Consider the following 27719-nt stretch of genomic DNA (forward strand, 5'->3'; position numbering starts at 1 on the left):
TCGGAGGGATTTATTAAGAGTTTATTGCCAGTCTGTGTCTGGGCAGCGGTCACCGGACTTTGTCCTTCCTCTGGGGCACAGGCTTTCTCCAGAGGAGCAGGAGGACAAGGACATTGACTGCAATCTGCACGTGGCCAAAGATGGGGACGCCAAAGCTGCGGTACAGGAGGCCACCGAGTGTGGGTCCCAGGGTTCGGAGCAGTGGCTGCACAGAGGCGCAGAGGCCCAGCATGGTCCCTGGAGGGCGGATGGGGGAGTCAGGCCCTGGGCAGCTCCCTGGGCAGTGGCCCACTTCCTGGACACAGCCATGGCCTGCTGCCGCTCCTAACCCCCCACAACCTCATGGCACAGTCCTCACCTTCATCGTCTGGTGAAATGCTCCCGAAAACAGCCCTCAGGACTTTCTACCTGCTGGTTTTGAACCTCCGGTCCCCCACCCCCTGCCACCCACCCGGCCTCCGGAGCAAACGCAGCTGTCTCTACCCACTGTGCCTGTTCCCTGAGGACCACTCAGCCGTGCAGAAGGCAGCACAGGGCACTTCCCAGGGCACTGGGCTATCTCTTCCCTGCCTCAGAAAGTTTCTAAGTGGAGGAGGAGCCTGGGAACAGGGCCACAGGTCACCGCAGCAGGAGATGGCATCTGCTTCTGGGGCCCGGAACCTCCCGCCCTAGGGTGTCAGGGCGGCTCTTTCCCAGGATGCACACCACCACTGAGGGCTGGTGATACAGTCGGGAGGCTGAGCCTGGCCTGAGATGCTGCTGGGGCTTGGGTTTAGAGTGGGCACGACGCCCCCACCCCACAGCCCCTCCTGGCCATCAGCCCTTCCTCCAGCAGCCCCATCTTGGAGAGCTGCTACCACTTCGTGGAACTCCCCCAACAGGGCCAGGGAGGGGCTTCGGGAGCCCACACACGGCCCCTCCACCTGCCCCTCCTGCAGCCCCAGCAAGACTGAGCCGCTCCCCAGGACCCTCGGATAGCTTCCACCTGTGCAGCAGCTAGCTCTGTCCCTGACACCCTGTCTCCACAGCCCTCTGGCCAGCTACCACCAGCATGGACAGACATGTGACACTATCTATGGCTGTTGTCAACACTGGGGCAACATGGAGGGCAGCACTCACTAAGCGGGAGGACCCCCCAGGACTCCAGGTGGGAGGACTCTCTGCCTCTGGTCCTGTGCCCAGAGGGTCACTGGCTTCAGGGGCTTCAGAGCCCAGGTCTCCTGGAGTTGGAAATCTCAGCCCTTCCAGGCTGGTGGTGGTGCCTGGGCCTGGCCTCCTTCAGCATCCAGAGCCCTCTTCCTCAGCTCTCCAGGCCTTCCTCTCCTGTGCCCTCCTCCTGGCCTCTCCAAAGTTCAGCCCAACCTCCTCCAGGAAGCCCTCCTGGCTCAGCCTGCGCCAGCCCCTGCACCATGGAGTCACAGTCCCAGAAGGCCTTGAAGGTTCCCAGGCAGCCCTGAGAAGAGGCCTACCCTTTGCAGCCCCCCCGACATCTGTACCTCCAGACCTTGGGCTGCCACCTCCCAGACAGGCAGCTGGAAGGAGGGTCAGACTTGTGCCCTGAGTTTTCTGGCTCTGCTGCTGGGAAGACCTGGAAGAACCTCCAGGACTCCAAAGGACTCCCTGAGTCCTGTGACCTCTGCCAGCCCCCAGGAGCCCCCTGCACTGGCCACTGTGTGCCCATACCGCGCCTGGGGTGAGGCAGGAGCCTGGGCACTGTTGGGACCAGGGCATCCCCAGACTGCATGAGGGGCTTTCTTAGGCTTCAAGAAAGAAAGTTAGGTCTGAAGTGGGGGCAGGGAGGTCTATATCGGGGGGCCCTGTGTCCCCCAAGTGGCCTAGGGACTTTCTGGATTTAATGGTGTGCATTCATTCACTCATTCATTCAGGAAGTTCCTGAGCACTTGCGTGACCCCCCACTGTGCTGGAGGAGGGCCCAGAAGTCCCTGGGGCTTCTGGGCCTGGAAGGCAAGACCCTTAGGTGCTTCTCAGAACCAAGCCAAATGCCACCTCCGGGCAGCCCCTCCCAGGCCCCTGGGCTGCCCCGAGCTGGGCTAGGTGGTGGGCAGGAGTCTCATGCAGGCCCCAGGCCCCCACCTTACCCACCCCACCCACCCCACACAGGCCGCAGGCCCCCACCTTACCCATCCCACACAGACCACAGGCCCCCCACTTTACCCACCCCACACAGACCACAGGCCCCCCACCTTACCCACCCCACACAGACCACAGGCCCCCCACTTTACCCACCCCACACAGACCACAGGCCCCCCACCTTACCCACCCCACACAGACCACAGGCCCCCCACTTTACCCACCCCACACAGACCACAGGCCCCCCACCTTACCCACCCCACACAGACCCCAGGCCCCCACCTTACCCACCCCACACAGACCACAGGCCCCCCACCTTACCCACTCCACACAGACCCCAGGCCCCCACCTTACCCACCCCAAACAGACCACAGGCCACCCACCCCACACACCCCACACAGACCCCAGGCCCCCACCTTACCCACCCCAAACAGACCACAGGCCCCCCACCTTACCCACCCCACACAGACCCCAGGCCCCCACCTTACCCACTCCACACAGACCCCAGGCCCCTACCTTACCCATCCCACACAGACCCCAGGCCCCCACCTTACCCACCCCACAGAGACCGCAGGCTTCCACCCTCCCTACCTCACCCACCCCACACAGACCCCAGGTTTTTACCCCACACACCCCACACAGACCCCTGGACCCCACCCTATCTACCCCACCCCACCCAACCCACACAGACCCCAGGTTCTCACCCACCCACCCCACACAGACCCCAGGCACCCATCCCACCCACCCCACCCCACCCACCACACTCCAAAGGAGGTGCCAGGAATGCCACAGGCTTCTAGAGAGGCTGAGAGCCCCGCCCCCACCCTGGTGGATCCCAGAATAACCCCTCCCTTGATCTGGCTGTCAGGCAGCCATACTGGGTGGCCACACACCATCACCTGCTCCACCACCCCAGGGTCTGGTCCAGAGCCCAGGCCCCTAGACCATCCCACCCCCACTGGGCTTTTCCTAGGGCTTCCTGGAGGAGGCTGCCCACCAGCTGGCTGCAGCTCACCTGTGTCCGAGCTGGAGACGGCCTTGGTCAGCATGCTGTCGGTGACCACGTTGAGTGTACAGAGGCTCAACACCAGGCCGGGCACCAGGAGGCAGAAGTGGAAGACGCTGGACATCGAGGCCTGGGGCGGGCAGGTTGGAGCCGAGCTGAGTGGGGCCAGGGTCCTCCCTAGGGTCTTACCGGTCCCTCTCCACCCTGGCTGCTGCCCCTGCTGAAGGGCTGGCCCTGGGTGGCGGTGGAGGGTGGAGGGGGCCAGGAGCCCAAGCACAGATGGCACTGTCCAAAGTGGCCTTGCCCCAGTGAGAGGGTCAGGGGAGTGGGCCAGAGCGGGGAGCCCTCACCATGGCCAGGCCCACCACGATGAAGACCAGCACACTGGCGCGGAGCAGCGCCTCCTCTGAGAAGTGGCTGCTCAGCCACCCGATGACGAGGCCCTGGGTCACCTAGACCAGACAGAGAGGGTATTAGTGGGGATGGGAGAGGCGAGGGAGGGCCGTCTGGACCTTGGCCAGCCCCAACAGCAGGGACCTCCAGACTGGCCTGTGGGGTCCCTCTCCAGAGAAGGCCTCTCAGCATCTGCAAGCCCCTGGGGTCTCTCCCCACCCTGCCAGCAGTGACTGTGTCAGGATGGCTCCGAGGTCCCTGAGGAGACAGGGCTCCTCTCCACAAGGGAGGAAAGGAAGGCCCACACCAGGGACACCAGGGACGGACCTGGTGGGCCAGGCTGGGCTGCAGGCTGCTCCCAGGGACGGACTCAGTGGGCCAGGCTTGGCCATGGGCAGCTCCCAGGTCAGGGCTAGGCTCCCTATCTGGCCATCTCAGCTCCTCCACCGAGCAGGGAGAGCTGGGCCAACATGCCTGGAATGCAGGGGTGGTCCCGCTGGAGGGTCCCTGGGCTCAGTATTCACCTGCAGGGCAGGCCCAGCCCGCAGAACCTCTGGAGGGGACCAGCCACTCTCCCCATGTCCTGCCAGGCAGAACAGAAGCTGCTTCCAACCTGAACCACAAATGACTTAAAGACCTTACTTTCACACTTGCTTTACTTTAGGGTGTTTTGGGATTTTAAAAGCTTTCAAAGGAGGAGCTGGCAAATTTCACTCCGTGCAATGCACCTAGGAGGAGGTCACAGCGCCAGATGCTTATGTGTGTTGTGCCTCCATTTGCCCATTTAGTCTAAAAAAGCTTAAACTTAGAAGCCCTGCAGGCTTTGACCTGAACCTGGAGCAGAGCAGCCTGTCCCTGGCCGGTCTTGGGGCTAGGCTACTCTGCGGGCCCCTCCTCCCCGCCTCAGCCTCCTGTCCTGCTGCTCTGCCTGTCAGGGTCCCCAGGCCTCACCCCGCTCCTTCCCCAGCCCTGGGCGGTTCATCAGCCCAGTTCCTTCGAGGGCATCTCCATGGTGTCGGTCACCACCCAGCTCTGTCTGTCTCAGGCAGGGTCCCCACTGCAGCCACGCCAGGCCCAAGTGCCCCCGACACAGGCCAGGGGCTGCCATGTCCATCCTGGCTGCAGGCTTCAGCCAGGGTCTGATGAGGGTCTTACCCGCGGTGAGCTGGGCACAGCCTGTTCAGAACAGGCCCCGTGGCACCAGCCCCGGACTCTCACTGTTGTCGTTGCTGTTGTTTTTCTGTTTATCTCTTTGTACCCTGCCAGGGTGGCCCCGTGGACCTCAAAGCAGAAGCCCTTGCTGCCCACGGTGGGGGACCAGCCCCTCCCAGGAGAGGCTATTTTAGCACTTGTCTAGTCCTGGGCTCAGAGGCTGAAGAGCCAATGGCTTGGAGGTGCCAGGAATGCCACAGGCTTCCAGAGGGGCTGAGAGCCCCGCCCCCCACCCTGGTGGGTCCCAGAATAGCCCCTCCCTCACTCTGGCTGTCAGGCAGCCATACTGGGTGGCCGCACACCATCACCTGCCCCACCACCCCAGGGTCTGGTCCAGATGCCCAGAGGAGCTGGCGGCGGAGGGGGCTCGCCCTGGCCCAGGAGCTGAGCAGTTCTGGGGGGCTGGCAGACAGGACCCCTGCCTCGTCAGAGCTGCCAGGCTTTTAGGGCAATCTACAATGACAGCCTCGCCTCTGAGCGCTGGCGTCTTGCTCCTGTGGAACCTCCACAGGGGCCCACAGTGGTCTAAGTGCTTTGCCATGTCAGGTCACCTCATCTGCTAAGGACCCTGCAAGGTGGCACTTTGGCCTCATGGGGTGGATTTGGAGAGTTTGGGAGACTTGCTCTGGTCACACAGCTGGTGGACAGGTGGGCTGCCACAGACCCCAGCCGGCTGCATCAGGGGCCAGAGTCCACTGTCCTCACAGCATGCTTACCACTGCAGCTGGCCTGGTTCCCTGTGGACCCTGACATTGCCGGATGAAGGCTGAGGGCTCCCCAGCCTCTATCGGGAGAAGCGTTCACTCTCAGAGGCTGGCCCCACTGGAGACCCTCACCATGCCCTCAGCAGGCCCTGCGTGCCACTCACCATCTGGAGGAGCCCGAAGAAGGACATGAGGTAGCCAGTCTGGGCAGCCTCCAGCCGGAAGAAGTCCATGGAGATGATGGAGAACATGATCATGAAGAGCCCTGAGCCAGGGCAGAGGAGCAGGCGTGAGCACCACCGCACCCTGGCCTTTGCCTGTCTCCCTCCTGTCTCAGCAGCCTGACCAATCAGCCAGGGGGTCTGGGCCCTGGCCGGTGCCTGGTTCAGGGAGGGGCCTGTGGTGCCAGCCAGGCCAGTGAGACCCTTCCCTGGAATTCTGCCGGATCCCTGGTGTGGAAGGTGGCTCCTAAGGGGTTGCTAAGCTCTGGACTGTGAGCAGGAAGGCGCTGGAATGGGGGGACCCAGGGCTGACTACTTGGGAGGATTTGGCCCCAAGACCCACCCTGGGCCTCTGTTATAAAAGCCCACGAAGTCACGCCTGCAATCCAAGCACTTTGGGAGGCCGAGGAGGGAGGATTGGTTAAGGCCAGGAGTTTGAAACCAGCCTGGAAAACATAGTGAGACCCTGCCTTTACAAAAATTTAAATTAACTTTAAATTTTTAAATTTAAAATTTAAATGAATCCTCCTGTCTCAGCCTCCTGAGCAGCTGGGACTACAGGTGTGCACCAACACCCCCTAGAGTCCCAGCTGCTCAGGAGGCTGAGACAGGAGGATTGCTTGAACCTGGGAGGCGGAGGCTGCAGTGAGCTGAGATCACGCCACTGCGCTCTAGCCTGGGCAGTGGCCTCGAAATAAAAAAGGCTTCTGTTCCTGAGGTTAGTGACTTGGGCTCTAGTTTTGAGAATCAAAAGAGCCTGCCTAGGCGGGCTGGGTGGGACAGAGGCTGGGGCAATTGGAGGTCAAGGGCCCGTTCTCCATCCTGCTTCCTGGCATCCCAGTTAGAGGACCCTGGACGGAACTTCTGAGAGACGGGGCTGCCCATGGGCTTGTCCACGGCTCGCTGTTCTCTCTGGTCCGTGACACCCTAGGATCTGCTGTGTGGGCCAGCGTGCTTCAGAGGCGGTGCTGACACTCATACTTGCTTCCCTGCGTCTCAGGCTGCCCCAAGAGGATGTGGGGCCACAGGGTATGAGGATGAGAGCTGAGGGGTGCACTGCAGATCCCAGGGTGGGTCCCCATGGAGAGCGGAGAGCCAGGCCCTCTGCCTGTGGGGACCCGCCCTGAGGTCTGCAGGTTCACGGTGTGGAGGGGCTGCAGGGAGGTGGGAAAGACCCTTTTCTGCCTTCCTCCTGCTCCTGCCTGTGCTACCACCTCTGCGTGGACCTGAGGGGCACAGGCCAGAGGAAGGGCTGGGCCCTGGCCACAGCTGGAACTCTGCCAGGCTCTGGCTGCGGCCGGTGGCAGTTGAGGCTCACCTGAGGGGAAATTGGAGGCCACCTTGACCAGGAAGATCCTTGGGACGTCTGGCAGCCGCAGCAGGCTGGCAATGGCCTTCAGGTCAAACACACTGGCCCAGGGGCTGCCTGGCAGGGAGAGGCCAGTCAGGCCTGCGGAGGCCACGGTGCCGATGCCCACCCCTCACCCGGCTGCAGGCTTCACTGCTCCCAGGCCTCTGTTCTGCCTGCCAGGGTACATCTTTCTCCCTGGCTTCAGTGCCGCTTGCTCGTGGGTATGAGAGCTGGTGATGTTCCCAGCCCCGAGGTGGGCACCACCACTCAGCACACTTCCACGCGTGCCTAGGGCCCCCCGAATCCCCAGAGGCACTCAGGAAAAACATTCTCTGTGCACAGCAGCCCCTGAACAAGGGACCAGCAGCTGCTTCCTGTAAGGTCCTGGCCTGGGGCCTGGGCAGAGCGTGACCTGGCCAGCAGCCCAGAGGATGACAACGGCAATGCCATGCCACTCTGTGCTCACAAGTCACCACCATGCCCTGGTCCGCTGGACACCTCTGAGTGTGGTGCTGCGGGTCCCCCGCCGGGCTTATGAATTCCTCTGGCCCGCTGCCCTGGGGGCTGCTGCCCACTGCCCTGGGGGCTCCTGCCTCTCTGGCTCTGCTATGTCCCGCCACAGCCCTAGCTCCACCCAGTCCTTCCTCTGGACCTTCTGGGTTAATTCCATCACAGCCTTCTGTCCCAGAATGGCCCCAGGTGGGTTCCTCCATCCCAGGCTGGGCTGTTAGTCCGTAGGCATAGAGGCACGGGCCCTGCCATGTGTCCCATATGTAGGGGCCAGGCTCAGCAGGGGGCCACCCTTGAGGGGACTTCCTCTGGTGAGCCCCAGCCTTTCTTCCTGAGACCCGCCTAACCATCCTCTGTCCTCCACCGATCATGTGCCTGGGGGAGCACCCTCGCATCTCCCTGGGCATCTGGAGCCTCGGGAGCCTTGCCAGCCCACCCATCCTGTTGGGGGTCCCTCCTGGGCCTCCCCTCTTAGCGCCTTCCCCATCTGGGTCTCCCTGCCTGTCTGACCCTCACTTCCACCTTTTCATGACCACACCTCATTTGGCTCCTATGAAGTTGGCAGCCGGAAGGGGTTCAAGGAAGGCAGGAGGGTGTGAGTAGCCCCCCTCCAGATTCCCCTCCTGCCCCGTGCCCCTTGGCTGGAGCACACAGGCCTAGCCAATGCCTCCTATTGCCCCAGCATCCGGGCAGGGTGTACCTGGCGGGGCTTACCTGGTGGTGGAGCCTGGGCATCTGTTCTGGCCCCTTTGGTGCTGGTGGGGATGCAGGTGAAGCTGAGGACAGCTCCCAGGAGGGTGGCCACGGCAGCCAGGATGGCTGGGCACTGAATCCTGCGGGCAATAGCATTGGCTGCACAGGGCGAGGGTCCCAGGACCTAGGCGCCCGCTTCCTCCCGAGACCTGCGCCTTCGGCCGCACTATGGCTCCGACAGCTGAAAGCAGCCCAAGCCTGACCTCTCAGGTCCCCACAGTCTGTGACCTAAAGACTCGGGACCAGGACCCTCAGAGGACATTTACTCAGTGGTGGATGAAGGAACCGGTGAAGCATGCACTATCCCTGGCCCTCGCCATGGCACCCAGGCCCTGGCAGCCCCTGTGGGTGCCAGGTGTGGCAGCCAGGCTGCTGGGCGCCTGGGGTAGGTGGCACATCCTCCCAGGAACAGCAGCTCCCACACTAGCCAATGTCGGGAGAGGCTCCAACGGGCAAGTCTGGCGTGCGTGTCCCTGGGAGGGGCTCTCCAAGACCTGGGCACCCGTGCTGTGTTATGGGGATGGTCACCCTGCCTTCCCAGTGGGGGCAAGGGCAGGCCTGGCACTTAGCGGGCCCTCAGAAACTGCCTCCCCTCCTGACAGGACCCCTCCCCACTTTCTAGAGTGGGTGCAGCTGGGTTTGAAGAGAGCTTTGGGCTGGGGTTCATTCCAGAGACTTGCAATGCCCCGGATCTGCATCTCAGGCTGCTCGGCCACCTTCCCACCTCCTGGGCCACCGCCAAGGCCTGTGACTCTGGCTCTCCCGTCAGCTTCCCTGCCATGAGTCCCCACCTGGAAACTTGGCCTGGGATTCCCCTGGAAGGAACCAGCAGGCCTTGTCACCTGGAAACACAGGGGCCTGGAGTGGGCTGTTTTGTCACCATTGCCTCCTGGGGGCTGAGCCAGCCACCTCTGCTCAGGGAGAGGCAGGAGGAAACTGGGGGCTTCCCACTGAGCCTGGCTGTAAGGCCTCTAGGCCTGACCACCACAGCCTCCCTCAAAGCAGCTAAGCAAACTCCTAAACAGCCTGCAAGGGCCCTTCTCGGTGAGGCCCCAGCCCTCCTTCCCATTACAGCATGCCATGTGAGAAAGACTCACTTTACCCGCTGCTAGACTCGTCCCTGAGGCAGTGGGCTGAGGTTGGACCCTGCACTGAGACCGCAGTGATCATTAGATGATGGGACAAATGTGTGAGCCGATCACACAGGCAGCACAGGTTCTGCCCCAACCTCAGCAGAGCCCCCAAATCCACCCTGGTCCGGGCCTCAGGGCACAGACATAAGTAGGAGTCAGGGTCCTGGAAGGTGCCCTTGCACCCGAAAACACGGCCAGCCACAGACCAGTGTGTCTCCACCAAGTTCAAAGAAAGCCCTTTTCTCCGCCCCTCCTCACCAGAGTCACATGCACACACACACGCACACACGTGCACACACACATGCACACACACACGCAAGCACACGTGCACACACACATGCACACATGCACGCGCATGCGCCAACACACGCACACACACGTGCGTGCACACACGCACACATACACATGCACACACACACGTGCAAACATGTACCCATTTGCCAGAGCAAGGAAGGGACTTGGTGCCTCGCTGACTAGGACAGCCAGTGGGCCACCTCTGGGTACACAGTCTGGGCACTGGCCAGCTCTCATTTCTCAGGCGCGACCCCTGAGCTCACATGGGTGGGGGTAGGGGTGCCAGCACACATCCACCCCACCTGTGCCGCTGCCCCATCAATCCATCAAGGCAGCTCTGACCCTCCCCCCCCGCCCAGCACCCATGGCCCCCGGGGCGCCATATACTTGGGCTTTCTGGCTGCTGGGTTTCCACACGATTGGGCCCTTTCTTTGGGAAAATGCCAGGGAAAGGACCTGGCTGGGCTCCGGCCCCACAGCTTGTCCCTGCAGCCAGCAGGCACGGATGTGTGGTGTGGGAGGGATGCCTGGCTCCTGTAGCCAGCACCAGAGAGAAGGGACCTCTCTTTGGGACCCTGGCCTTAGAGGCCTGCACGTCACAGCTCAGGGTCTGGCTGGGCAGGGGCAAAACCTGCCTTCTTTGCCAGATGCCCCAGAAGTGCACAGGAGCAGAGGCGCCACTTCGATGGCTATTTTGGGAGGCTGGTGACAAGCAAGGCGTGGTGGCAGGGAGCCAGGCCCTTGAGTGGTGGCGGGAGAACCCAAGGCCAGCGCTGCTGTGGGCAACAGGAGAGCCTGGGGCTGGGGAGCCCTGGAGGGCCCCAGGAGTGAGTCAGGGCCCGAAACTGTGCCAGCGGCCACCGATGGCTGCTGGGGGAGACTTGGGCTGTCCTTCCCCAGTCAGGGCTCTCTCCTGCTCCCCCCACACGAACTGCCAGGAGTGGGAAGGACATCCAGCATGCCGGCCTCAGCCCCAGGGCCTCTGCATGCCTCGCCCGCCCCCACAGCCTGGTCATCCCCCAGGACCATTGAATCAACGTTCCATTCGCACAATGCAGGCAGCCCCTTCTGCTCAGCCCCCCTCAACCTCACCCTGACCTGCCCAGAAGCAGGGGCACGCTGGCTTCCAGGGGCGCATCCAACGCTTTTATCAATGGAGCCACAATCAGGAAGGCGGGGACAGCTTAATTGGTCTTTGTCCCCTCCTCCTCAGCTCACCTGCTGGGCGACCTCATTTCCTCTTATGCAAATGAGAGCTGGGCCGGCCCTGCTGCTCACCCCCTGTCCTGGGGCCCCTCTGGACCTGCAGGACCCAGCCCACCTGCATGCTGCCCAGACAGCAGGGAGTGGAGCTGCCTTTCAGCGGCGTCTCCAGGAACCTCTGCTGGTCTAGCTCCTGTACGGTCTCCAGTGACAAGCCTCATCTAGCCTCACCTTGCTCTGAGGCTCTGAGAGGTGACAGCAGGTGCCCAGGTCATCCTGCTGCCAGGAGCGAACCCACGGGAGGGGCGAGGCTGGGTCAGCTGGGACTTAGCTTCATGCGACCCCTGGGTCACAAGAGGATGGGGCATGGGGTGCCCAGAGCATCCCTGACATCCAGCCCAGGGCTGGGACAAGTCACCCCTGCCTGCCCCACAATGCTGTAGTTAGAACCACATCTGAAAACAAGAATCTTGCAGGGACACGCCGAGCTCAGCTGCCTTCTGGCTTCCAGGGTGCTCCAGAAGGTCCTACAGGCCCCTCTGGCCTCACCCCTCCCAGTCCTCGTGTCTCCCAGTACCTGGTCCCCCCACTCCCCAAACACACAGCCCTTCAGCCAAGCCACAAGCTCCTCTTTCCCCAAATGGGATCTGGAGTGACTCAGGGCCAGCAGGAGGCCTGTCCAGCTCGGCCGCTGCTCCCCAGGCTGTTCTGAGGGACAGCAGGGCCGGGACCATCTCGGTGGGGCCTGCTCCCTCCCCGCTGGGGAAAGAACGGAAAGAGCCAGAGTGCCCCAGGCCCTGGGAAGCACTCGGACAAGGCAACAGCTGAGCCTCTCTGGCTCTGGGGGCTCCTGCCTCTCTGGCTCTGGGGGCTCCTGCCTCTCTGGCTCTAGGGCTCCTGCCTCTCTGGCTCTGGGGGCTCCTGCCTCTCTGGCTCTAGGGCTCCTGCCTCTCTGGCTCTGGGGGCTCCTGCCTCTCTGGCTCTGGGGGCTCCTGCCTCTCTGGCTCTGGGGGCTCCTGCCTCTCTGGCTCTGGGGGCTCCTGCCTCTCTGGCTCTAGGGCTCCTGCCTCTCTGGCTCTGGGGGCTCCTGCCTCTCTGGCTCTGGGGGCTCCTGCCTCTCTGGCTCTGGAGGCTCCTGCCTCTCTGGCTCTGGGGGCTCCTGCCTCTCTGGCTCTGGGGGCTCCTGCCTCTCTGGCTCTAGGGCTCCTGCCTCTCTGGCTCTAGGACTCCTGCCTCTCTGGCTCTGGGTGCTCCTGCCTCTCTGGCTCTGGGGGCTCCTGCCTCTCTGGCTCTAGGGCTCCTGCCTCTCTGGCTCTAGGACTCCTGCCTCTCTGGCTCTGGGGGCTCCTGCCTCTCTGGCTCTGGGGGCTCCTGCCTCTCTGGCTCTAGGGCTCCTGCCTCTCTGGCTCTAGGGCTCCTGCCTCTCTGGCTCTAGGACTCCTGCCTCTCTGGCTCTAGGGCTCCTGCCTCTCTGGCTCTAGGGCTCCTGCCTCTCTGGCTCTGGGGGCTCCTGCCTCTCTGGCTCTAGGGCTCCTGCCTCTCTGGCTCTAGGGCTCCTGCCTCTCTGGCTCTGGGGCTCCTGCCTCTCTGGCTCTGGGGGCTCCTGCCTCTCTGGCTCTAGGGCTCCTGCCTCTCTGGCTCTAGGACTCCTGCCTCTCTGGCTCTAGGGCTCCTGCCTCTCTGGCTCTGGGGGCTCCTGCCTCTCTGGCTCTGGGGGCTCCTGCCTCTCTGGCTCTGGGGGCTCCTGCCTCTCTGGCTCTAGGGCTCCTGCCTCTCTGGCTCTGGGGGCTCCTGCCTCTCTGGCTCTGCTATGTCCCTCCACAGTCCTAGCTCCACCCAGCTGGGGTGGGGGTGGGCCCGGGTCCCCCATATCCTGCTGCCCCCTCCACTGCCTGTCAACCCCTGCCTCCCCCACACAGCAGGTGCCCTGTTACAGACACCTCTGCACCCCTCAGCTTCTGCTCAGTGCTTGGGGTGCCCCGAGTCATGTGTGGCGCTGCTCCCCTCCCTTCCCACCTCGTCCTGCCTCTCTGAGCGCCAGCACCCCTGGCTCCTCGTTTCTTCTTGTCTGGGTACTGGCTCCCCCATGGCATGGGCATTGCCCTGGTGGCCGCCTGTCCACCCAGAGAAGGCAAACGCTGCAGGGCTCCCCGCTGTCTGATGCAGGGAGGACTCTATGGCTCTCTCCATCCCTCCCCAGGCTGTGAGGGTCTGGGCTCAGAACATGAGTCATAGAGCCACCCCCACACCCAGCGTGTGTGCAGTGACTCAGGTCTTGGGTCCCTCCCCAGGCCAGCCTGGTCTCTCAGCCCTGGGCTCCAGAGGCTGGGCCCAAACCAGTTATACAAGTGCCTGCCCCCACAGCCTGTGGGTGCCAAGTCCACTTCCTCCTCCTACCTGCTGCCCAGGTGGGTGCGGACGAGACAGGACTGGAGCCTTTCAGGTGAATGGGATACACAGGTGGGTGGGCAGGGAGGAAGACCCCATGTGTGCTGTGCCCTGGTTTCCATCAAGGAAGGGCAGGAAGGCTGTGAGGAGGGGCGTTCACAGCTGCACCAGGCTCCTGCCCCTGGCTAGGCCAGGAGCCAGAGCTGGCTGGGGGCTGCCAGACTGAGGAGGCCAGGGGGCTGGCCCTTGCCATGGGGCACGAGGCCTCGGAGTCTGGGTGGCACTGGCCTCACTGCCTTCGGTGAGCCCCTGAAGAGGAGATGTGGGCCTCCCTCTCCCCATCTGGGTTGGACAAAGGCAGAGTTCCAGCCACGAGTTTACCCCCGCAGCCCTCCCACCACCACTCTGGGCAGCCAGCTTTCCCATAGGCCCATACAGTGCCCTGAGTCTTGGGTGTGGTGTGAGGATCCTGAGGGAGTCCCACACCACCTGAGCCTTGGACAGGGACCGGGAGGGCTATGGAGGTAGTCTCACCATCTCCCAGGCCTCAGTTTCCCCATCCATCAAAGGAACTGTCATAGCTGGCCTGGTGACGAAACGTCAAGGATGTAGAGTGCCTGGGGTCCTGGGATGAATGGAGGCAGGGAAGCCAATGGAACACACTGGCAGGCGTGGGTAGGGGGAGGGGCTGTCTTGGCGGCCGGAGGGAGGGAGAGGGATGTGAATGGTGTGCTCGGTCAGCAGTGGGGACAGGGAAAGGACAGGAGAGACGGGAGGGACCCATGGCCTGGGAGGCGGGCCTGCAGGAGGCATGCGTGCTGAGCTGCTCCAGCGTGTTGGCCCCGCTGTGCGAACCAGCTTGGACCCTCCAAGCATCCCTCTGGGAGAGTGAGGGTGCGGGAGGGCCCATTTCCTAGGTGAGGACGGGAAGAAGACAGCAACAGGTGGCTGGGCCCCGAGCCAGCAGAGTCCCCGGGGTGGGCAGCACCATGGGAGAGCGGCTGCCCAGCTCGGCCACCTGCCAGGGCCCAGCACTCCTCCCTGTGCCCTGCTCACACCCCCACTCACCCCAGCCACCCTCGAAAGACAGGCCCTGGGTGGTGCCGGCTCCCCATGCCTCACAACTGCCACCCTCCTGGCCTCAGGGGAAGCCGTCCCTGCAGTCCCGCCACTGCTGCCCACACAGGTGCCCTGGGCCCCATCCTCCAGGGACACCCCACCAGCCCTGTGCTCAGCTCCCACATCAGCCCTCCTCTTTACCTGGGGCGCCTCCTCAGGGCTCCTCCTCCCTGAGCAAAGCCCCCAGAACCCTCCTCTGCCCTGCTTACAGCTCAACTCCCCGACCCTTCTCCTGTCTCCTTGTTTCCCTGGACCTGTCTATTGCATGAGGCTCCTGCGGCTGGCACCGGCACCTGGGGATGGCTGCCCTGCTGCAGACACTGGGTCACTGTGCCTTCCTTGGCCACCAGCAGTAGAGGCCCAGGTCCCTGCCCCCCTCGAACCCCTCAGCCCTTGACTCCCGGAAAGTGCTCCCTCCTCATCCTCTCTGTTCTCCCTCCTCGCCTCCCAGCCCCAAAACACGAGTGCTCAGTGAGTAGTTCCGGGCCTTCCACACCTGAAGACCTGCCCTATTTCTCTCCCTTATCTGGGTCCCTACTCAGCAGCTCCCTTGAGTGCTCAACAAGCACCCTGTCTGGGCCTGAACAAGACCCAAATCCCGGTGGCGCCTCAGGCTGCTCGGGCCTCTGTGCAAGGCTGCCAGGCTCCCCGGGACCAGCCCCAGGTGCAGACATGGCTTTGGCATTGCCATCTTGAGTTCACCCCCACATCCCGCCCATTGGCAAAGCCAAGCCAGAGTCCGCCCTCTGCCCTCTCCCACCACTCACCTCCAGTCTGGCCACCATCCTTGGCTGGCAAAGTGGCTGCCCTACCGGTCTCCCTGCAGGGGTGTCCAGCCCCCATCTCACCCCTGCTGTGCCACCCAGGGTGCCCCAGCCTGGCGCCTGCCCCTCCTCCCTCCCTCCAGCTGCACAGCCTCCTGGTCTCCACGCCCAGGTCTCTGCACCGTGGCTTCTTCGCCTCTCCCACCCGATTCGGGCCTCGACTCAGATGGCACCTGCTCACAGTCCCCAGTGACCCTGTCCACTGAACCCCCAGTCCTGCTTTGTGACTTTCTGCTCCATGTAGCTCAGCTGACGTTATGGGAATTCGTATCACATTCACTTCAGCCCAGGGACTCAGCCTGTGCTGTTCACCATCGTGGTCATCCTGGGGGCACCAATCAGGTGTTCAGAAAACATCCCTGAGTAGACAAACTGCTCACCCCCCACCACCGTCCCGCTCACGGCCAGCAGCAGCCATCAGTCAGAAGCGCAGCCTCTCATGAAAACGCTGGAAGAACGCTCAGGGCCTCACTTAAGGCCCCCAGTGAAGCACTAGCGACCTGCAGAGAAGGAGAGGCGCTAACAAGGCCGTTGAGACCTCCCTGCGCTGGGGCTGTGCCAGCACACAGCTGCCTCCACCATGGTTGGGTTTTGCCTTGAGGTCCTGGGGAGCCCAGGCTGCAGCCCCTAGGGGGCGTCTGGCCTGGGAACTGCCATCAGCTCATCCAGGGCTGGAGAGCCTGGTGTCCACATAAGTGCTGGCCTCATGCTGAGGGGCACCCCCAGTGTGTGGGAGTTCAGATGCCAGGAAGGCTCCACGCCAGATGGAGCCTCAGAGAAACTCACAGGCCAGCAGAGGGTGGGGGTCAGGGCCTGGGAAGACCCTGGGTATAGAATACAAGCCGGGGGAAGGGGCACAGCTGTAACTTCATCTACCCTCCCAGGACCATTCCCCTCCTATCAGGATTTACATTTCAGAGCTGAGGAAACTGAGTCAGGAAGAGCTGACATCAGGAGACAGCAGATCCATGGATCCTCCTGCCAGAGTCCTGCTGCAGCCCCTCTCCCTGGGGAACCCTCTCAGGCACAGCCACCCTTGCAGCCTCCAGAGACAGCTGGCAAGGGACTGTCAGGAGGTGAGTGGGAAGCCCACTCCCCCCCATGCTCATGCTCCCTCCGGCCTCCTGGCCACTGTCCGCTCTGGCTACCATCCAACAGCTCAGCCCGGCTGCCGTAGCATCCCAGACCCCAGCAGGAGGCTGCTGGGGGGCTTCCCTCCTCTTAGGGCCTCAGTTTCCCCAGTGTCCCAGTGAGGCTGTGCACAGACAGCTTCAGTGGCACCCCGGCCAGCACTAGGACATCACTGAGACCCATCGAGGGCCAGCCTGGGAGGTCAGGCCTAGGCCTTGCATGGGGCCAGGTGTCCCTGCAGCCATGCCACATGGCCACCTGTGCCCCCAGTTCCCAGCCCAGCCTGCCAGACAAGCAAAAGGGGAAACCGAGGTTGAGAGGGGGCCGAGGGCGTCCTGACCCCGAAGCCTCCATCTCGGCCCCTCCACTCACCCATACGCAGAGATCAGGGTCCCACCCAGCAGGGAGCCGAGGATGACGCCGCCTCCGAAGCAGAGGCCCAGCCGGCCCAGGGCCGCAGGCCGTTCCTCGGGTGCCAGCAGGTCGGTGATGACCATCTGGGCGGCTGGGGAGGGGACAGGGGGGCTGAGTAGTGAAAGCCCCTCGCTGTACCCTTCACCACGACCCACCTCCCTCAACCCCTTCCACCTCCACCTGCCCCTCCACAAGCCACACTGACGTCACCCCCAACCCCTGTCCAGCCCTCAGGGCCAGACCCCATCCGCACGCCGACCTCCCTAGCAGTGGCCCGGTCCTCCCAGGTTGCCCCCGCCCCGGCCCCACCTGTCCCCCAGCCCCCGGGCCTACCTGGCATCGTGTGCATGAGTGCCCCAGGCAGGCGGGAGGCGAAGAGCAGGTAGACCCCAGGCAGGGCTGGGCTGGAGGCGGCCACCAGGAGCAGGTAGAGTGCCAAGGCCGCCAAGAAGGAGAGGGTGAGCGCTGCCCGTGCCCCACGCTGGTCTGCGAACCTGGGGCCCGAAGGGCGGGTCAGACCCTCATGGAGGCAGTCAGGGTCCCTCTTCCCCTTGCCCAGGGGCTAACCCGGAAGGCCGGAGTGCAGATGGGGACGAATGGCCTGAGAGCCTGGGTGGCTGCTGGGAGGCCTCCCTCCTCTCAGGGCCTCAGTTTCCCCAGCGTCCCAGTGGGGCTGTGTGCAGACAGCTTCACTGAGCGTCGAGACTGACCCACGGGAAAGATCAACTCCGTGTAAAATAAATGATGGAATCCTGGCTGGGTGCGGTGGTTCATGCCTGCAATCCCAGCACTTTGGGAGGCCCAGGTGGGTGGATCACCTGAGGTCAGCAGTTCGAGACCAGCCTGGCCAACATGGTGAAACCCTGTCTATGCAAAAATTAGCCAGGCATGGTGGCAGGTGCCTGTAATCCCAGCTACTTGGGAGGCTAAGTCGGGAGAGTCGCTTGAACCTGGGAGGCGGAGGTTGCAGTGAGCTGAGATCACACCACTGCACCACTGCATTCCGGCTGGGTGACAAGAGCAAAACTCCGTCTCGAAAAAGAAAAGAAAAGCGAAAAGTAAAGAAAGAAAAAGAAAAGTCAGAATTGCAGGTGGCCAAGGGATGGGCCTGAGTTTTACAGACTGTTTCCCAGCTCCTTTCTCCCTCCCGCTCCGGGCCAGCGGAAGCCCTCCCAGAGACCGCTGCTGGTCTGCTGCCTAAGGCACTGCTTCATTTCTACCAACCCCTAAGGGGCTGCTCTGACCCTTACTGCTCTGTCCGATGTGGCTTGTGGGAGGATGTCCCTGTGCTGTCCGGAGCTTAGTGTTCCGGTAGCACTGAGACCCGGGGTGTATGGGGCCCCCAGAGTCCCTCCTGCTTGGCCCTGGCAGGCCTATGGGTTGGGTGCTTACGGCCATGAGGTGTTCACCAATCACACTGTCTCTCTGGCTATGGCCAGGATTACGGAAAGCGTGGGGTGGGACACCCAGGGAACCTAGCAGGGGCCAAAGCTCTTCTGCACTCCCATCAGGCTGTGACACAGGAGTGCCATTATCCCAGTGGGGTCTGGTGTGGGGTTGGGGAACCTGGCTGGTCCCGGCCATGGTGTCTGAGAGGACCTGGGTCATTGTGGGGAGAGCCCCCTGCACACACACACTGTACCTGCCAAACACCGGCCCACACAGCAGCTGCAGCACCCCGAAGATGGTTTGCAGGTAGCCGAAGGCAATGGAATCCAGGCCCAGTTTCCGAGACAGGTACTGAAACACAGGAGTGAGCCTGTGGGGAGGGGCCAGGAAAGACCGCAGGACCCGGAATCTGGGGTTCCCGATGGGCCAGGGGTGGGGGAGGAGGGAACTGATGGTGAGCCTGTGGGGAGGGGCCAGGAAAGACCGCAGGACCCGGAATCTGGGGTTCCCGATGGGCCAGGGGTGGGGGAGGAGGGAACTGATGGTGAGCCTGTGGGGAGGGGCCAGGAAAGACCGCAGGACCCGGAATCTGGGGTTCCCGATGGGCCAGGGGTGGGGGAGGAGGGAACTGATGGTGAGCCTGTGGGGAGGTGCTAGGAAAGGCTGCAGGACTTGGAATCTGGGGTCCCCGATGGGCAGTGGGGGGAGGGAACAGAGGGCCCGGGCTCTGTTGACTACACAATGTGAAGGTCGACGGGCCCTTCCCCGAAGGACCCTACTTCTCTCCTAGGCGGGAGCCCACGGTGGCCTCTAGGGTCCTTCCCCTCTGTGGGGTACACCTCAGAGAGGCACCTGACCCCCACCATTTTGTCTTCATTCATTCAAAACTTTGTAGGGAAGCCAGCAGCACTGTCCTGGCCAGCAACAGATTATCCCAAAGCCCCTGAATGACCTCCAGGAGGTGGCCCATTGCCCCGAAGGACAGTCTGCTTTGTGAGGCCCCAGCCCCTCAGCTCCTCGGGAGGGGTAGGCCCGTGACAGCATCCCTCCCAGGGACACCCCTCCTATCACTGCCCTCATTCTCCCCAGGAGCCGCTCCTCCCCCGGCCCCTGCCTCTGAGTCCCTGACCCTCCTTCCAGTGATGTCACCATGGGTTAATTGTGCACTCCCAAATTCATATGTCTTAAGCCTCAGAACCTCAGAATGCGACTCTAAGGAAATGGGGTCTTCCAGAGTTAATAGGTTACAGCAAGGACATGAGGGAGGGCCCTGATCTAATGTGACCGGTGTCCTCAGTGGAAGGGGAATTTGGGACACAGACACGCTCGGAGAGATGACTTTGTGAAAACCCACAGGGATTCGGGGCGATGAGGCCACAAGCCAAGGGAAGTCTGAGCTCCCAGGGGCTGGAAGAGGTGGGAGGGACCCTCCCCTGTGGGGTTCAGAGGGGGCTTTGACCTCAGACTTCTGGCCTCCTGAACTGTGAGACAAGCTTTCGTGGCTCCAAGCCCCCTTGACTTTGGATACTTTGTTATAGCAGCCCCAGATGCTAGTACACTGCCCCCCGTCATACGCTAGACCTTTCCCAGAGCTCAGTCTTGGGGTCCCAATCCCCTTCTTTCCTCTGTCCCCCTTGGTCCACACGGATTCTCTCCAGTGCACTTCAGTCCCAAGAGAGTCAGCAACCCCTCCCTCCCCCAACCCCAGACTCCTTCCTTCAGTTCCACCCCTGCTGCCTCGACGCTGGGGAAGCCCCCCATCTACCAGGTCACTTCTGTCTGTAAGCTTCACCTGACAATCCTCCCACGTTCCCCTAGTAAACCTCTGCCTCCTCCATCCCTCCCCTCCCGCCCGCTGCTAATGTGAGGATGCTGAGCTCCTCATCCCATGCCTGGCCTGGCCTTCCACGTCATCCTCCTGCCCGAGTCACATCCCAGCCTTTTCTCCCAGTGCTCCTTTCTCCCAGTTTCTCTGCACAGTCCCCTTCTGGGAGAGGTTGCCCACTGGAGCAATCACACCCCCTGTTACTTCTCCTGCCTTTTCTTGACCCTCCCTACAGCTACTCCCACATATTCCCTGGCAGAGCTCTGAGCAGCTGCTGCCCCTTGCAGCCTCCTCTCATTCCATCTCTCCTCTCCCAGCCCCGGGAGCAGGCCCCCGCCTCCCGCTGCCTCCCCCTCCCCGAAGTCCCCGCTGACCCACACTGCTGCTTCCAGTGGGCTGCTTTGGCACACCTCCCACTGGAGTGACAACTGTCTCGGTGGCTTCCTCCCTCCTCCACCATGGTCTGCTGCTCTGAGTCATGCTGGGTCCCCTTGCCCCACCTCGGCCACCACTGCCAGTTCCCCCAGCTCATCCGACCTCAGCCTCCCCGCCCTCCGGGGGGGCCCACCCACGACCCCCTCCATGCTGCAGGGTCCCGGAGCCTCTGTGCTGAACTGCCTTGTGCCAGCTTCCTTCGGCTCTCCACTAAAATCGTCTCAGACTCAACCCGTCCCCAGCTGGGCTCCCATCTTTCCCCAAAGACTGCCTCTCCTCCTGTCCACTCTCCTTCCTTCGGGCTCAAGCCCAAATCTTCAGGGCTCCCAAGCCCACTTCGACTGACACCCCCTGCAATCCCTCGACAACACATGCCAACTCCAGCCACCTGTTACCTCCCCGCAGCCATCCCCAGCCGAGTCCTTTGAGTGGCAGGTAGAGTGTGGTCCCATTCTGGCCTCAGCCTGTCCACTCCAGCCACTCTGGCCGCTCTACTGCCCCGGGCCTCTCCTGCTTCCTTCAAGCCCTGCTCCAAGGTTGCCTTCTCCACGGGGACGACCCCACCCCTTCCCGCTGCAGTCCCTGTGTGTTTGCTGTGGACGGTCATCTTGCTCAGCACCAGGGTGTGGGTTGTTGGGGACTTTATGCTCTGTAGTACTGCAGGCTGTGACATCAGGGTCAGCTCCTGGGCCCAGTGCGAGTTACTGAGTGAAAACATGCCCCTCCCCATGAGTGTGCGTGGCCAGCCAAAGCCACTCCACCTGTCTGTGCCCAGCTGGTGAAAGGGCTGTGACTTCTCACTCTGGCCCACACCACCCCACAGGTAAGGACTGTTATAACACATTTTATGATGAGAAAACCAGGGCTCCCGCCCAGGCTTCCCCACTGCTGAGGAGGAGATTCAGGGCCTGACCCAGGCCATTTAGTGGGAGTGGGCTGGGCTCCGAGGCACGGCGGAGAGGGATCCTTATGCTCATCATTGGGCTGGAAGCCTGTGCCATCCCCACTCCCACCCAGATGCCCAGGTCCAGGCTCTGAGGGCTCAGAGGAGGAGGGCCGGGCTTCCCAGAAGCAAACGTCGAAAGGCCCTAGTTTGGCCCCGACTCTGCCTGTGCTTCTTGGCGATGTGCGACGTTGTTCCCAAGCCTCTCCAGACATGGTGAAGATGACTTCATCACCGCACTCACAGCGTCAGAGCCACACACTGTGCTCCAGGCCGCTGAATGGTACCGCAAACTAGCGTGACTTTGCCGATGAAATGTTTCCGCACGTGGCAACGGAGATGCTGAGGTAAAACTGCCTTCTCTCTCCTTCATGAAAAAGCTTGAGATCGGCCGGGCGCGGTGGCTCACGCCTGTAATCCCAGCACTTTGGGAGGCCTAGGCGGGTGGATCACGAGGTCAAGAGATCGAGACCATCCTGGTCAACATGGTGAAACCCCATCTCTACTAAAAATACAAAAAATTAGCTGGGCATGGTGGCGCGTGCCTGTAATCCCAGCTACTCGGGAGGCTGAGGCAGGAGAATTGCCTGAACCCAGGAGGTGGAGGTTGCGGTGAGCCGAGATCACGCCATTGCACTCCAGCCTGGGTAACAAGAGCGAAACTCCATCTCAAAAGAAAGAAAGAAAGAAAGAAAAAGCTTGAGATCAGTTTGCCACCACAGATCACTTAGTGGACAAGGGCCCAGGAGGATGGAGTGGGGAGACATCAGCCGGCGGCAAGGCAGGGAGAGCCTCTCCGAAGGACGATGTGCCAGAGTCCAGGCAGGATTGACCAACCCTTGGGGCAGGAACTCCAGAGGGCAAAGGCTGCTGGTGAGAGGCAGGAGGAGCTATGCACTAGCGGGGCTCTGGGAGGTGCTGCCCCCGGAGCGAAGTGGGGCGGCTCCCCACGGCTTCTCCCGGGGGCTGGGACTGCAGCCAGAATGCAGGATGTGCTGACGGGGGTCCAGAGGCAGAAGCCTGGGTCCCTTAACTTACTCAGCTTAAGCATGGCGTGGGGTCCCAACCGGGAGGGGCCCTGGCAGCATGAAGCCCCCACTCTCTGCCACCGCCCAGATGGAAGGTAGGAGGAACAGGGGGGCAGCCCTGGCTGGGGCAGCAGGGGCTGGGGCATGTTACTCACTGGTACAATGGAGAACTGCATGAAGAGGCAGGTAAACTCGATGGTGGCCAGCACATAGGTGAGCAGGATGACCAAGGGCCGGTCCAGAGCGCCCATCCTGCTGTGGGACTGGCCCTGGTCCCTGGGAGCCCAAGCTCCCTGCATCCTGGGCAGGTGCCGCAGTAAGACCCAGGAGAGATCCAAGCAGGAGGCTGGCGGAGCAGGGGCCAAAAGTCCAGTTGATCTGGGCGGGGGTGCTGAGTCACTGGGTCCCAGGCAGCACCCCCGCAGCCTTGCCTGCAAGAGAGGACAGTGCTGCAGGACCCCCACAGCAGGGCTCTCCTGCCACCTGGACCTCAGAGGACCCATCAGGTGCCCCCCACCTTCTCCACTTTTGACAACTGCTGGTCTCCAGGCACATAGCCTCCATGGGAGGGGAGGCAGGGACACACTGCTCCTGGGCCAGCCTCCGTGCCCGGCTCAGTGGCTGGATGCCTGACACAGGAAGGTGCCATGCCCCACTTTTAGAGAGAGGCAGGGGCTCGGAGGGGTGACTGTATGCAGCTCAAATATCAGAGCCTTCTGTGGCCAGAGGGATGATTTGGGTCCCTGTGCCTGGGGGTCCTCCTTAGGCCTACAGTGGCCCTGTCCCCAACACGGCTCTCAGGGAAGGCTTACCTTCCTCTGTGGCAGCAGCCAGAGCTCCAAGGGGCTTCTGGATTGGTCTTGGAGTGTGTAGGGGAGAGAGCGCAGTCTTGCAGGCTCCCCAGGCCAGGCAGCAGCTGCCTCACCTCCCACAGCAGGGTGCTGTCTGTCCCGCCCTTCCCCTGCTGGCGTCTAACTGGTGGGTACTGGATTTTGCGCCTGCTGAAGCCTTCCCCAAAATTTGCCACATTAACACCTGACTGCACATCTGGGCCGGTGGGGCAGGACGGGAGCTCCCGGGTGCAGGAAGGCAGGGCAGCCCCAGCAGGCACGTCGGGGGCACCTCACTGGGCAGAGGAGCGACGCTGCTCCGGAGTTCGGGTTTCGGGGCTCAGGGGCCGCCCTCGCCGGGGTGTGCTTGGGTACCTGCCTTCGCAGGGGTGGGCTTGGGCACGGGTGCCGGTGGGGTGAGCTCTCCTGCTGACCTGGGCACCGGTCCTTCCGCATAGAGCCCCGGCCCCGCCCTCGCGGAGGCTGACCTGGGACAGGCACCGCCCCTCTGGGGCCGAGTTCCCGCACTCACCGTTTGCCACTGCGCGTTCCCGGAGCGCCCTCGCCGCTGCCTCTGCGCTCTCATTGGCCGAGCCCGCCTCGCCCCCCCCCCCAGGGCCCGCTCCTTCCCCGCCCACCCGTGGGCCCGCCCCATGCCTGGCTTCGCCCGCCCCAGCCCTCTGCAGCGTGGATCCGGCCCGGTGCCCTCTGGAGGCGGACACTGACCCTCAGGTAGCACAGGGGCCCACTGCGGACCCCAGGAGAGGCAGTGTGGGGCTGGAGGCAGGCGCAGTTGTGGGAACAGCTCTGGGCCCCTCCTCACTTCACCCCCCAGACCTGGAGGCTGCTGGCCGCAGCTGAGAGCCCGCTTTCCCCATTGCACCCTGCCTGCCCCTTCCCCAACCCTTGCAGGGGCCACCAGAGAGGCAGGCACACAGGTAAACTGGCCTCATGCTGCTCCCGCCGCTGGAGCCGCTGGAATCTGGGTGGACATTCCCAAATCTCCATTCTTGATTCTGTGCGCACACAAGCCGCGCTGAGCACACTTGGCTAGGGCCCTGCCCTGACCTGGGCACCATTCTCCCGCCTCTGTCACTAAGTAAGGAGGCGCTCACTCAGGACGCCTGCCCCAGCCACCTGCCCAGGCAAGGGCGGGCACAGGCCCAAATGTCAAAGCCAGTGTCTCCCTGCCTTGTGTCAAGTGTAGCTCAACAGAGCAGAAAACTGCAGTGGGTGGAGGGTCCTGAGACAGGGTGGGGCGGACATCGCAGAGGCGAGGGAGAGCCGTCCAAAGTCCTGGTGGATAGGGGCAGAGCCAGGTAGCCCAAGGCCGGCTGGCTGGTTCATTTGAAGTCGTCGTGGGAGAGGGTTCGGCAGCTCTCGGTTCAGCAGCTCAGCTGTGTTGGGTCTCAGAAAATGCCCCAACACGAAGCCTCAGAAGCAGCTTCGGAAGCAAGAGTTTTCCTCTGACCTTCTGCTCTGCTGTCTCTCAGCGCCATTCTTCCCCAAAGCTGGCCATAGAAACTAGAATCCCTTTTCCCCAAGGCAGGCCATAGAAATCTGAACCCCAACTCTGTTCCCACAGCCAGACATCAAACCTAAATATCTCTCTAACTTTCCCTCCACCTCTCTGTTTAAAAACTGGCCTTAAATAAATGATCTGACCTGCCTTATTGGACCATAGGGCATGAGACTCCATTCCAGGAGGGTCCTGCCCATGCCCACGAGGAAGGAATGCTTCTCAAGAAAGTTCACGAAATCTAGAGCGACGGCCCTGCTGCATTTTGGCTCACAGCCCAGTAGGGTTAGTGCGGTGGGGTTAGGGCAGTGGGGTTAGGGCAGTGGGGTTAGTGCAGTGGGGTTAGTGCAGTAGGGTTAGGGCAGTGGGGTTAGGGCAGTGGGGTTAGTGCAGTGGGGTTAGTGCAGTAGGGTTAGGGCAGTGGGGTTAGTGCAGTGGGGTTAGTGCAGTGGGGTTAGTGCAGTGGGGTTAGGGCAGTAGGGATAGTGCAGTGGGGTTAGTGCAGTGGGGTTAGGGCAGTGGGGTTAGCACAGTGGGGTTAGCACAGTGGGGTTAGTGCAGTGGGGTTAGGGCAGTGGGGTTAGGGCAGTGGGGTTAGCGCAGTGGGGTTAGTGCAGTGGGGTTAGGGCAGTGGGGTTAGCGCAGTGGGGTTAGGGCAGTAGGGTTAGTGCAGTAGGGTTAGGGCAGTGGGGTTAGTGCAGTGGGGTTAGGGCAGTGGGGTTAGGGCAGTGGGGTTAGTGCAGTAGGGTTAGCACAGTGGGGTTAGGGCAGTGGGGTTAGGGCAGTGGGGTTAGTGCAGTGGGGTTAGGGCAGTAGGGTTAGGGCAGTGGGGTTAGGGCAGTGGGGTTAGTGCAGTGGGGTTAGTGCAGTAGGGTTAGGGCAGTGGGGTTAGTGCAGTGGGGTTAGGGCAGTGGGGTTAGGGCAGTGGGGTTAGTGCAGTGGGGTTAGTGCAGTAGGGTTAGGGCTGTGGGGTTAGGGCAGTGGGGTTAGTGCAGTGGGGTTAGGGCAGTGGGGTTAGGGCAGTGGGGTTAGGGCAGTAGGGTTAGGGCAGTGGGGTTAGGGCAGTGGGGTTAGGGCAGTGGGGTTAGGGCAGTGGGGTTAGGGCAGTGGGGTTAGTGCAGTAGGGTTAGTGCTGTGGGGTTAGGGCAGTGGGGTTAGGGCAGTGGGGTTAGGGCAGTGGGGTTAGGGCTGTGGGGTTAGGGCAGTGGGGTTAGGGCAGTGGGGTTAGGGCAGTGGGGTTAGGGCAGTGGGGTTAGTGCAGTGGGGTTAGGGCAGTGGGGTTAGGGCAGTGGGGTTAGTGCTGTGGGGTTAGGGCAGTGGGGTTAGGGCAGTGGGGTTAGTGCAGTGGGGTTAGTGCAGTGGGGTTAGGGCAGTGGGGTTAGGGCAGTGGGGTTAGTGCAGTAGGGTTAGGGCAGTGGGGTTAGTGCAGTAGGGTTAGGGCAGTGGGGTTAGGGCAGTGGGGTTAGTGCAGTGGGGTTAGTGCAGTGGGGTTAGCGCAGTGGCATTAGGGCAGTGGGGTTAGGGCAGTGGCAATAGGGCAGTAGGCTTATTGCCTTAGGGTTAGGGTTAGGTTTCAGGTTAGCACAAGCCCTTTTGTTCATTTTTGTTCCTTCATGATTCTTCATACTTTATTGAGCCTAAACATAAAAATGGCAACTTCCCCCTTGTCTTTGGGTCTTCATTCTGAAGACTCCCATGCATAGACATCAATAAATTTGCGGACCAAATACCTTTTGTCCAGTGAATTTGCCTTCTGTCAGCTCGTATTTTAGCAAATGTACAGGAGCAGTGCATGCCCAAGACGATTCCAGCCCAAACAGTTCAAATGAGAGGATGTGTTTGTGTCTGGGGTGGGTGTCCCCAGATCCTTTACAAGCTCAGTTTAAGAGTAGTCACCACTGGCCTCCCTGGGGACCTAGGGAGGGTTTAGTCGAGCTGAGAGCCCAGAGTCCAAAGCTGAGAACTCAGGTCAGCCAGAGTTTCCTGGAAGGACTGCACAGAAGGACCAGCTGTGGAAGCTGGGACCGGGGCAGGTGACAGGAGTCTCAGGGTGTCTTAGATTTTGGCCTCCTGGGAGAAGATGGGCATTCACATGGACGCTTACTCCATGGGGCAGGTGTGAGGGAGTGTCCCCAAGAAAGGGACAGTCCCTTAGAGGCCTCCTCAGTTCTCTGGGCAGGGCTTGGAGGGTGAAGTGGCAGGAGGAGAGGGGCTGAGTTACCTAACTGCCCAGACGTGGGCAGGGGAGGCTGAAGGTCCTCTGGCTCTGGGGGAGTGGCAGGAAGGCTGCGAACTTACCACTGTCTTCCTCCAGGTGAAGCCGGGCCTCAGGTGGCCAGGGAACTGGTTGAGCAGAGGAAATCAGAGAGATCTTTTTTTTTTTTTTTGTCATGAACGGGCTCAGTGTGGGTGGGGGAACTTCCTGGTTCTGAGGGAACGTGAGAAGATTGCCCTTTGGGCTGGGTGAGGAGAGGAGCCCTGGACCCCCTGGACTTCCTCCTCAAGAGGAAGCCGCTTTGGCTTTGGGGCTAAGAGGCTGGAGCATCCAAGCCCCAGAACATTCATGGCTTCGGAGAAGCATGGCGACGGTTCTGCTGGGTGAGAGGATCCAGGCTGACTGGAGGACAGCTGTATGTCAGCCTGGGAGTCACAGCCTTATGGGGACTTCCAGCCTGCTGTGGGCACCCGGTACCTGGTCTCAGCTTCATCTGGGAGGTGTCAGGTTAAGAGTCTGGGAGGCTGGGTTCAAAGGTCCCTCACCCTGGTATTTTTGGGCCCCAGGGGTCAGCCCCCAGCCCAAAGGGGCTGGGCTTGTCAGCAAGCCCACTCGGCCCCTCACCTGCTAGGCCCTGGCTCTGCAGGTGCCACCCATCCAGGACCCCTGGCCTCTCCCCCGAGCCCACAGCAGGAGGTGATGCCCCAGCCAGTCTTAAAGGTGGGCACAGGTTGGCGGGTATGGGAAGGGCATCCTGGCTGAGAGAATAGCATGGATGACAGCATAGA

The 27719-nt window shown here is 62.1% G+C and overlaps 2 protein-coding genes and 1 long non-coding RNA gene across 5 annotated transcripts in view; 2 read left to right on the plus strand and 1 right to left on the minus strand.

Moving 5' to 3' along the window:
• Positions 1-23653, minus strand: SLC67A1 (solute carrier family 67 member 1). Of its 3 annotated transcripts, XM_035263708.3 has the most exons (12): positions 23573-23653; positions 22523-22798; positions 21584-21775; positions 18390-18487; positions 17081-17241; positions 16706-16838; positions 8203-8321; positions 6946-7053; positions 5571-5671; positions 3448-3549; positions 3107-3227; positions 1-237 (listed from the first exon to the last, which is right to left on the minus strand). In XM_035263708.3, exons 1-12 carry the CDS (start codon positions 23651-23653, stop codon positions 50-52), a joined length of 1680 nt encoding a protein of 559 aa, XP_035119599.1. In that variant the 3' UTR covers positions 1-49. The 3 variants fall into 3 exon arrangements, with proteins under 3 accessions (XP_035119599.1, XP_035119600.1, XP_078197887.1); XM_035263709.3 differs by lacking the exon at positions 21584-21775; XM_078341761.1 differs by lacking the exon at positions 21584-21775 and having other exon boundaries at positions 23180-23653.
• On the plus strand, positions 13271-17502 carry LOC128929016 (uncharacterized). Its single transcript, XR_008474859.2, has 2 exons — positions 13271-13314; positions 16121-17502. It is a non-coding gene; the product is annotated as an uncharacterized LOC128929016 (long non-coding RNA).
• LOC118145682 (uncharacterized) overlaps positions 22202-27719 on the plus strand; it is an 18855-nt gene continuing 13337 nt past the window's right edge. The window contains exon 1 of the mRNA XM_035264400.3: positions 22202-22462. The gene's annotated coding sequence lies outside the window, so the exon portion shown is untranslated. The remainder of the gene's footprint in view (positions 22463-27719) is intronic.

The sequence above is a fragment of the Callithrix jacchus genome, chromosome 10, assembly GCF_049354715.1.
Source record: "Callithrix jacchus isolate 240 chromosome 10, calJac240_pri, whole genome shotgun sequence".
Taxonomy (NCBI): domain Eukaryota; kingdom Metazoa; phylum Chordata; class Mammalia; order Primates; family Cebidae; genus Callithrix; species Callithrix jacchus.

Coding starts and splice junctions, on each gene's coding strand:
- SLC67A1 (XM_035263708.3), bottom strand. CDS start 23,653: ATGCGGAAGGACCGGTGCCCAGGTCAGCAGGAGAGCTCACCCCACCGG. Junction 16,839..17,080: donor ACTCATGCACACGATGCCAG/GTAGGCCCGGGG, acceptor TCCCCTCCCCAG/CCGCCCAGATGGTCATCACC. Junction 5,672..6,945: donor GGCCTCCAATTTCCCCTCAG/GTGAGCCTCAAC, acceptor GCCCTGGCTCAG/GGCTCTTCATGATCATGTTC.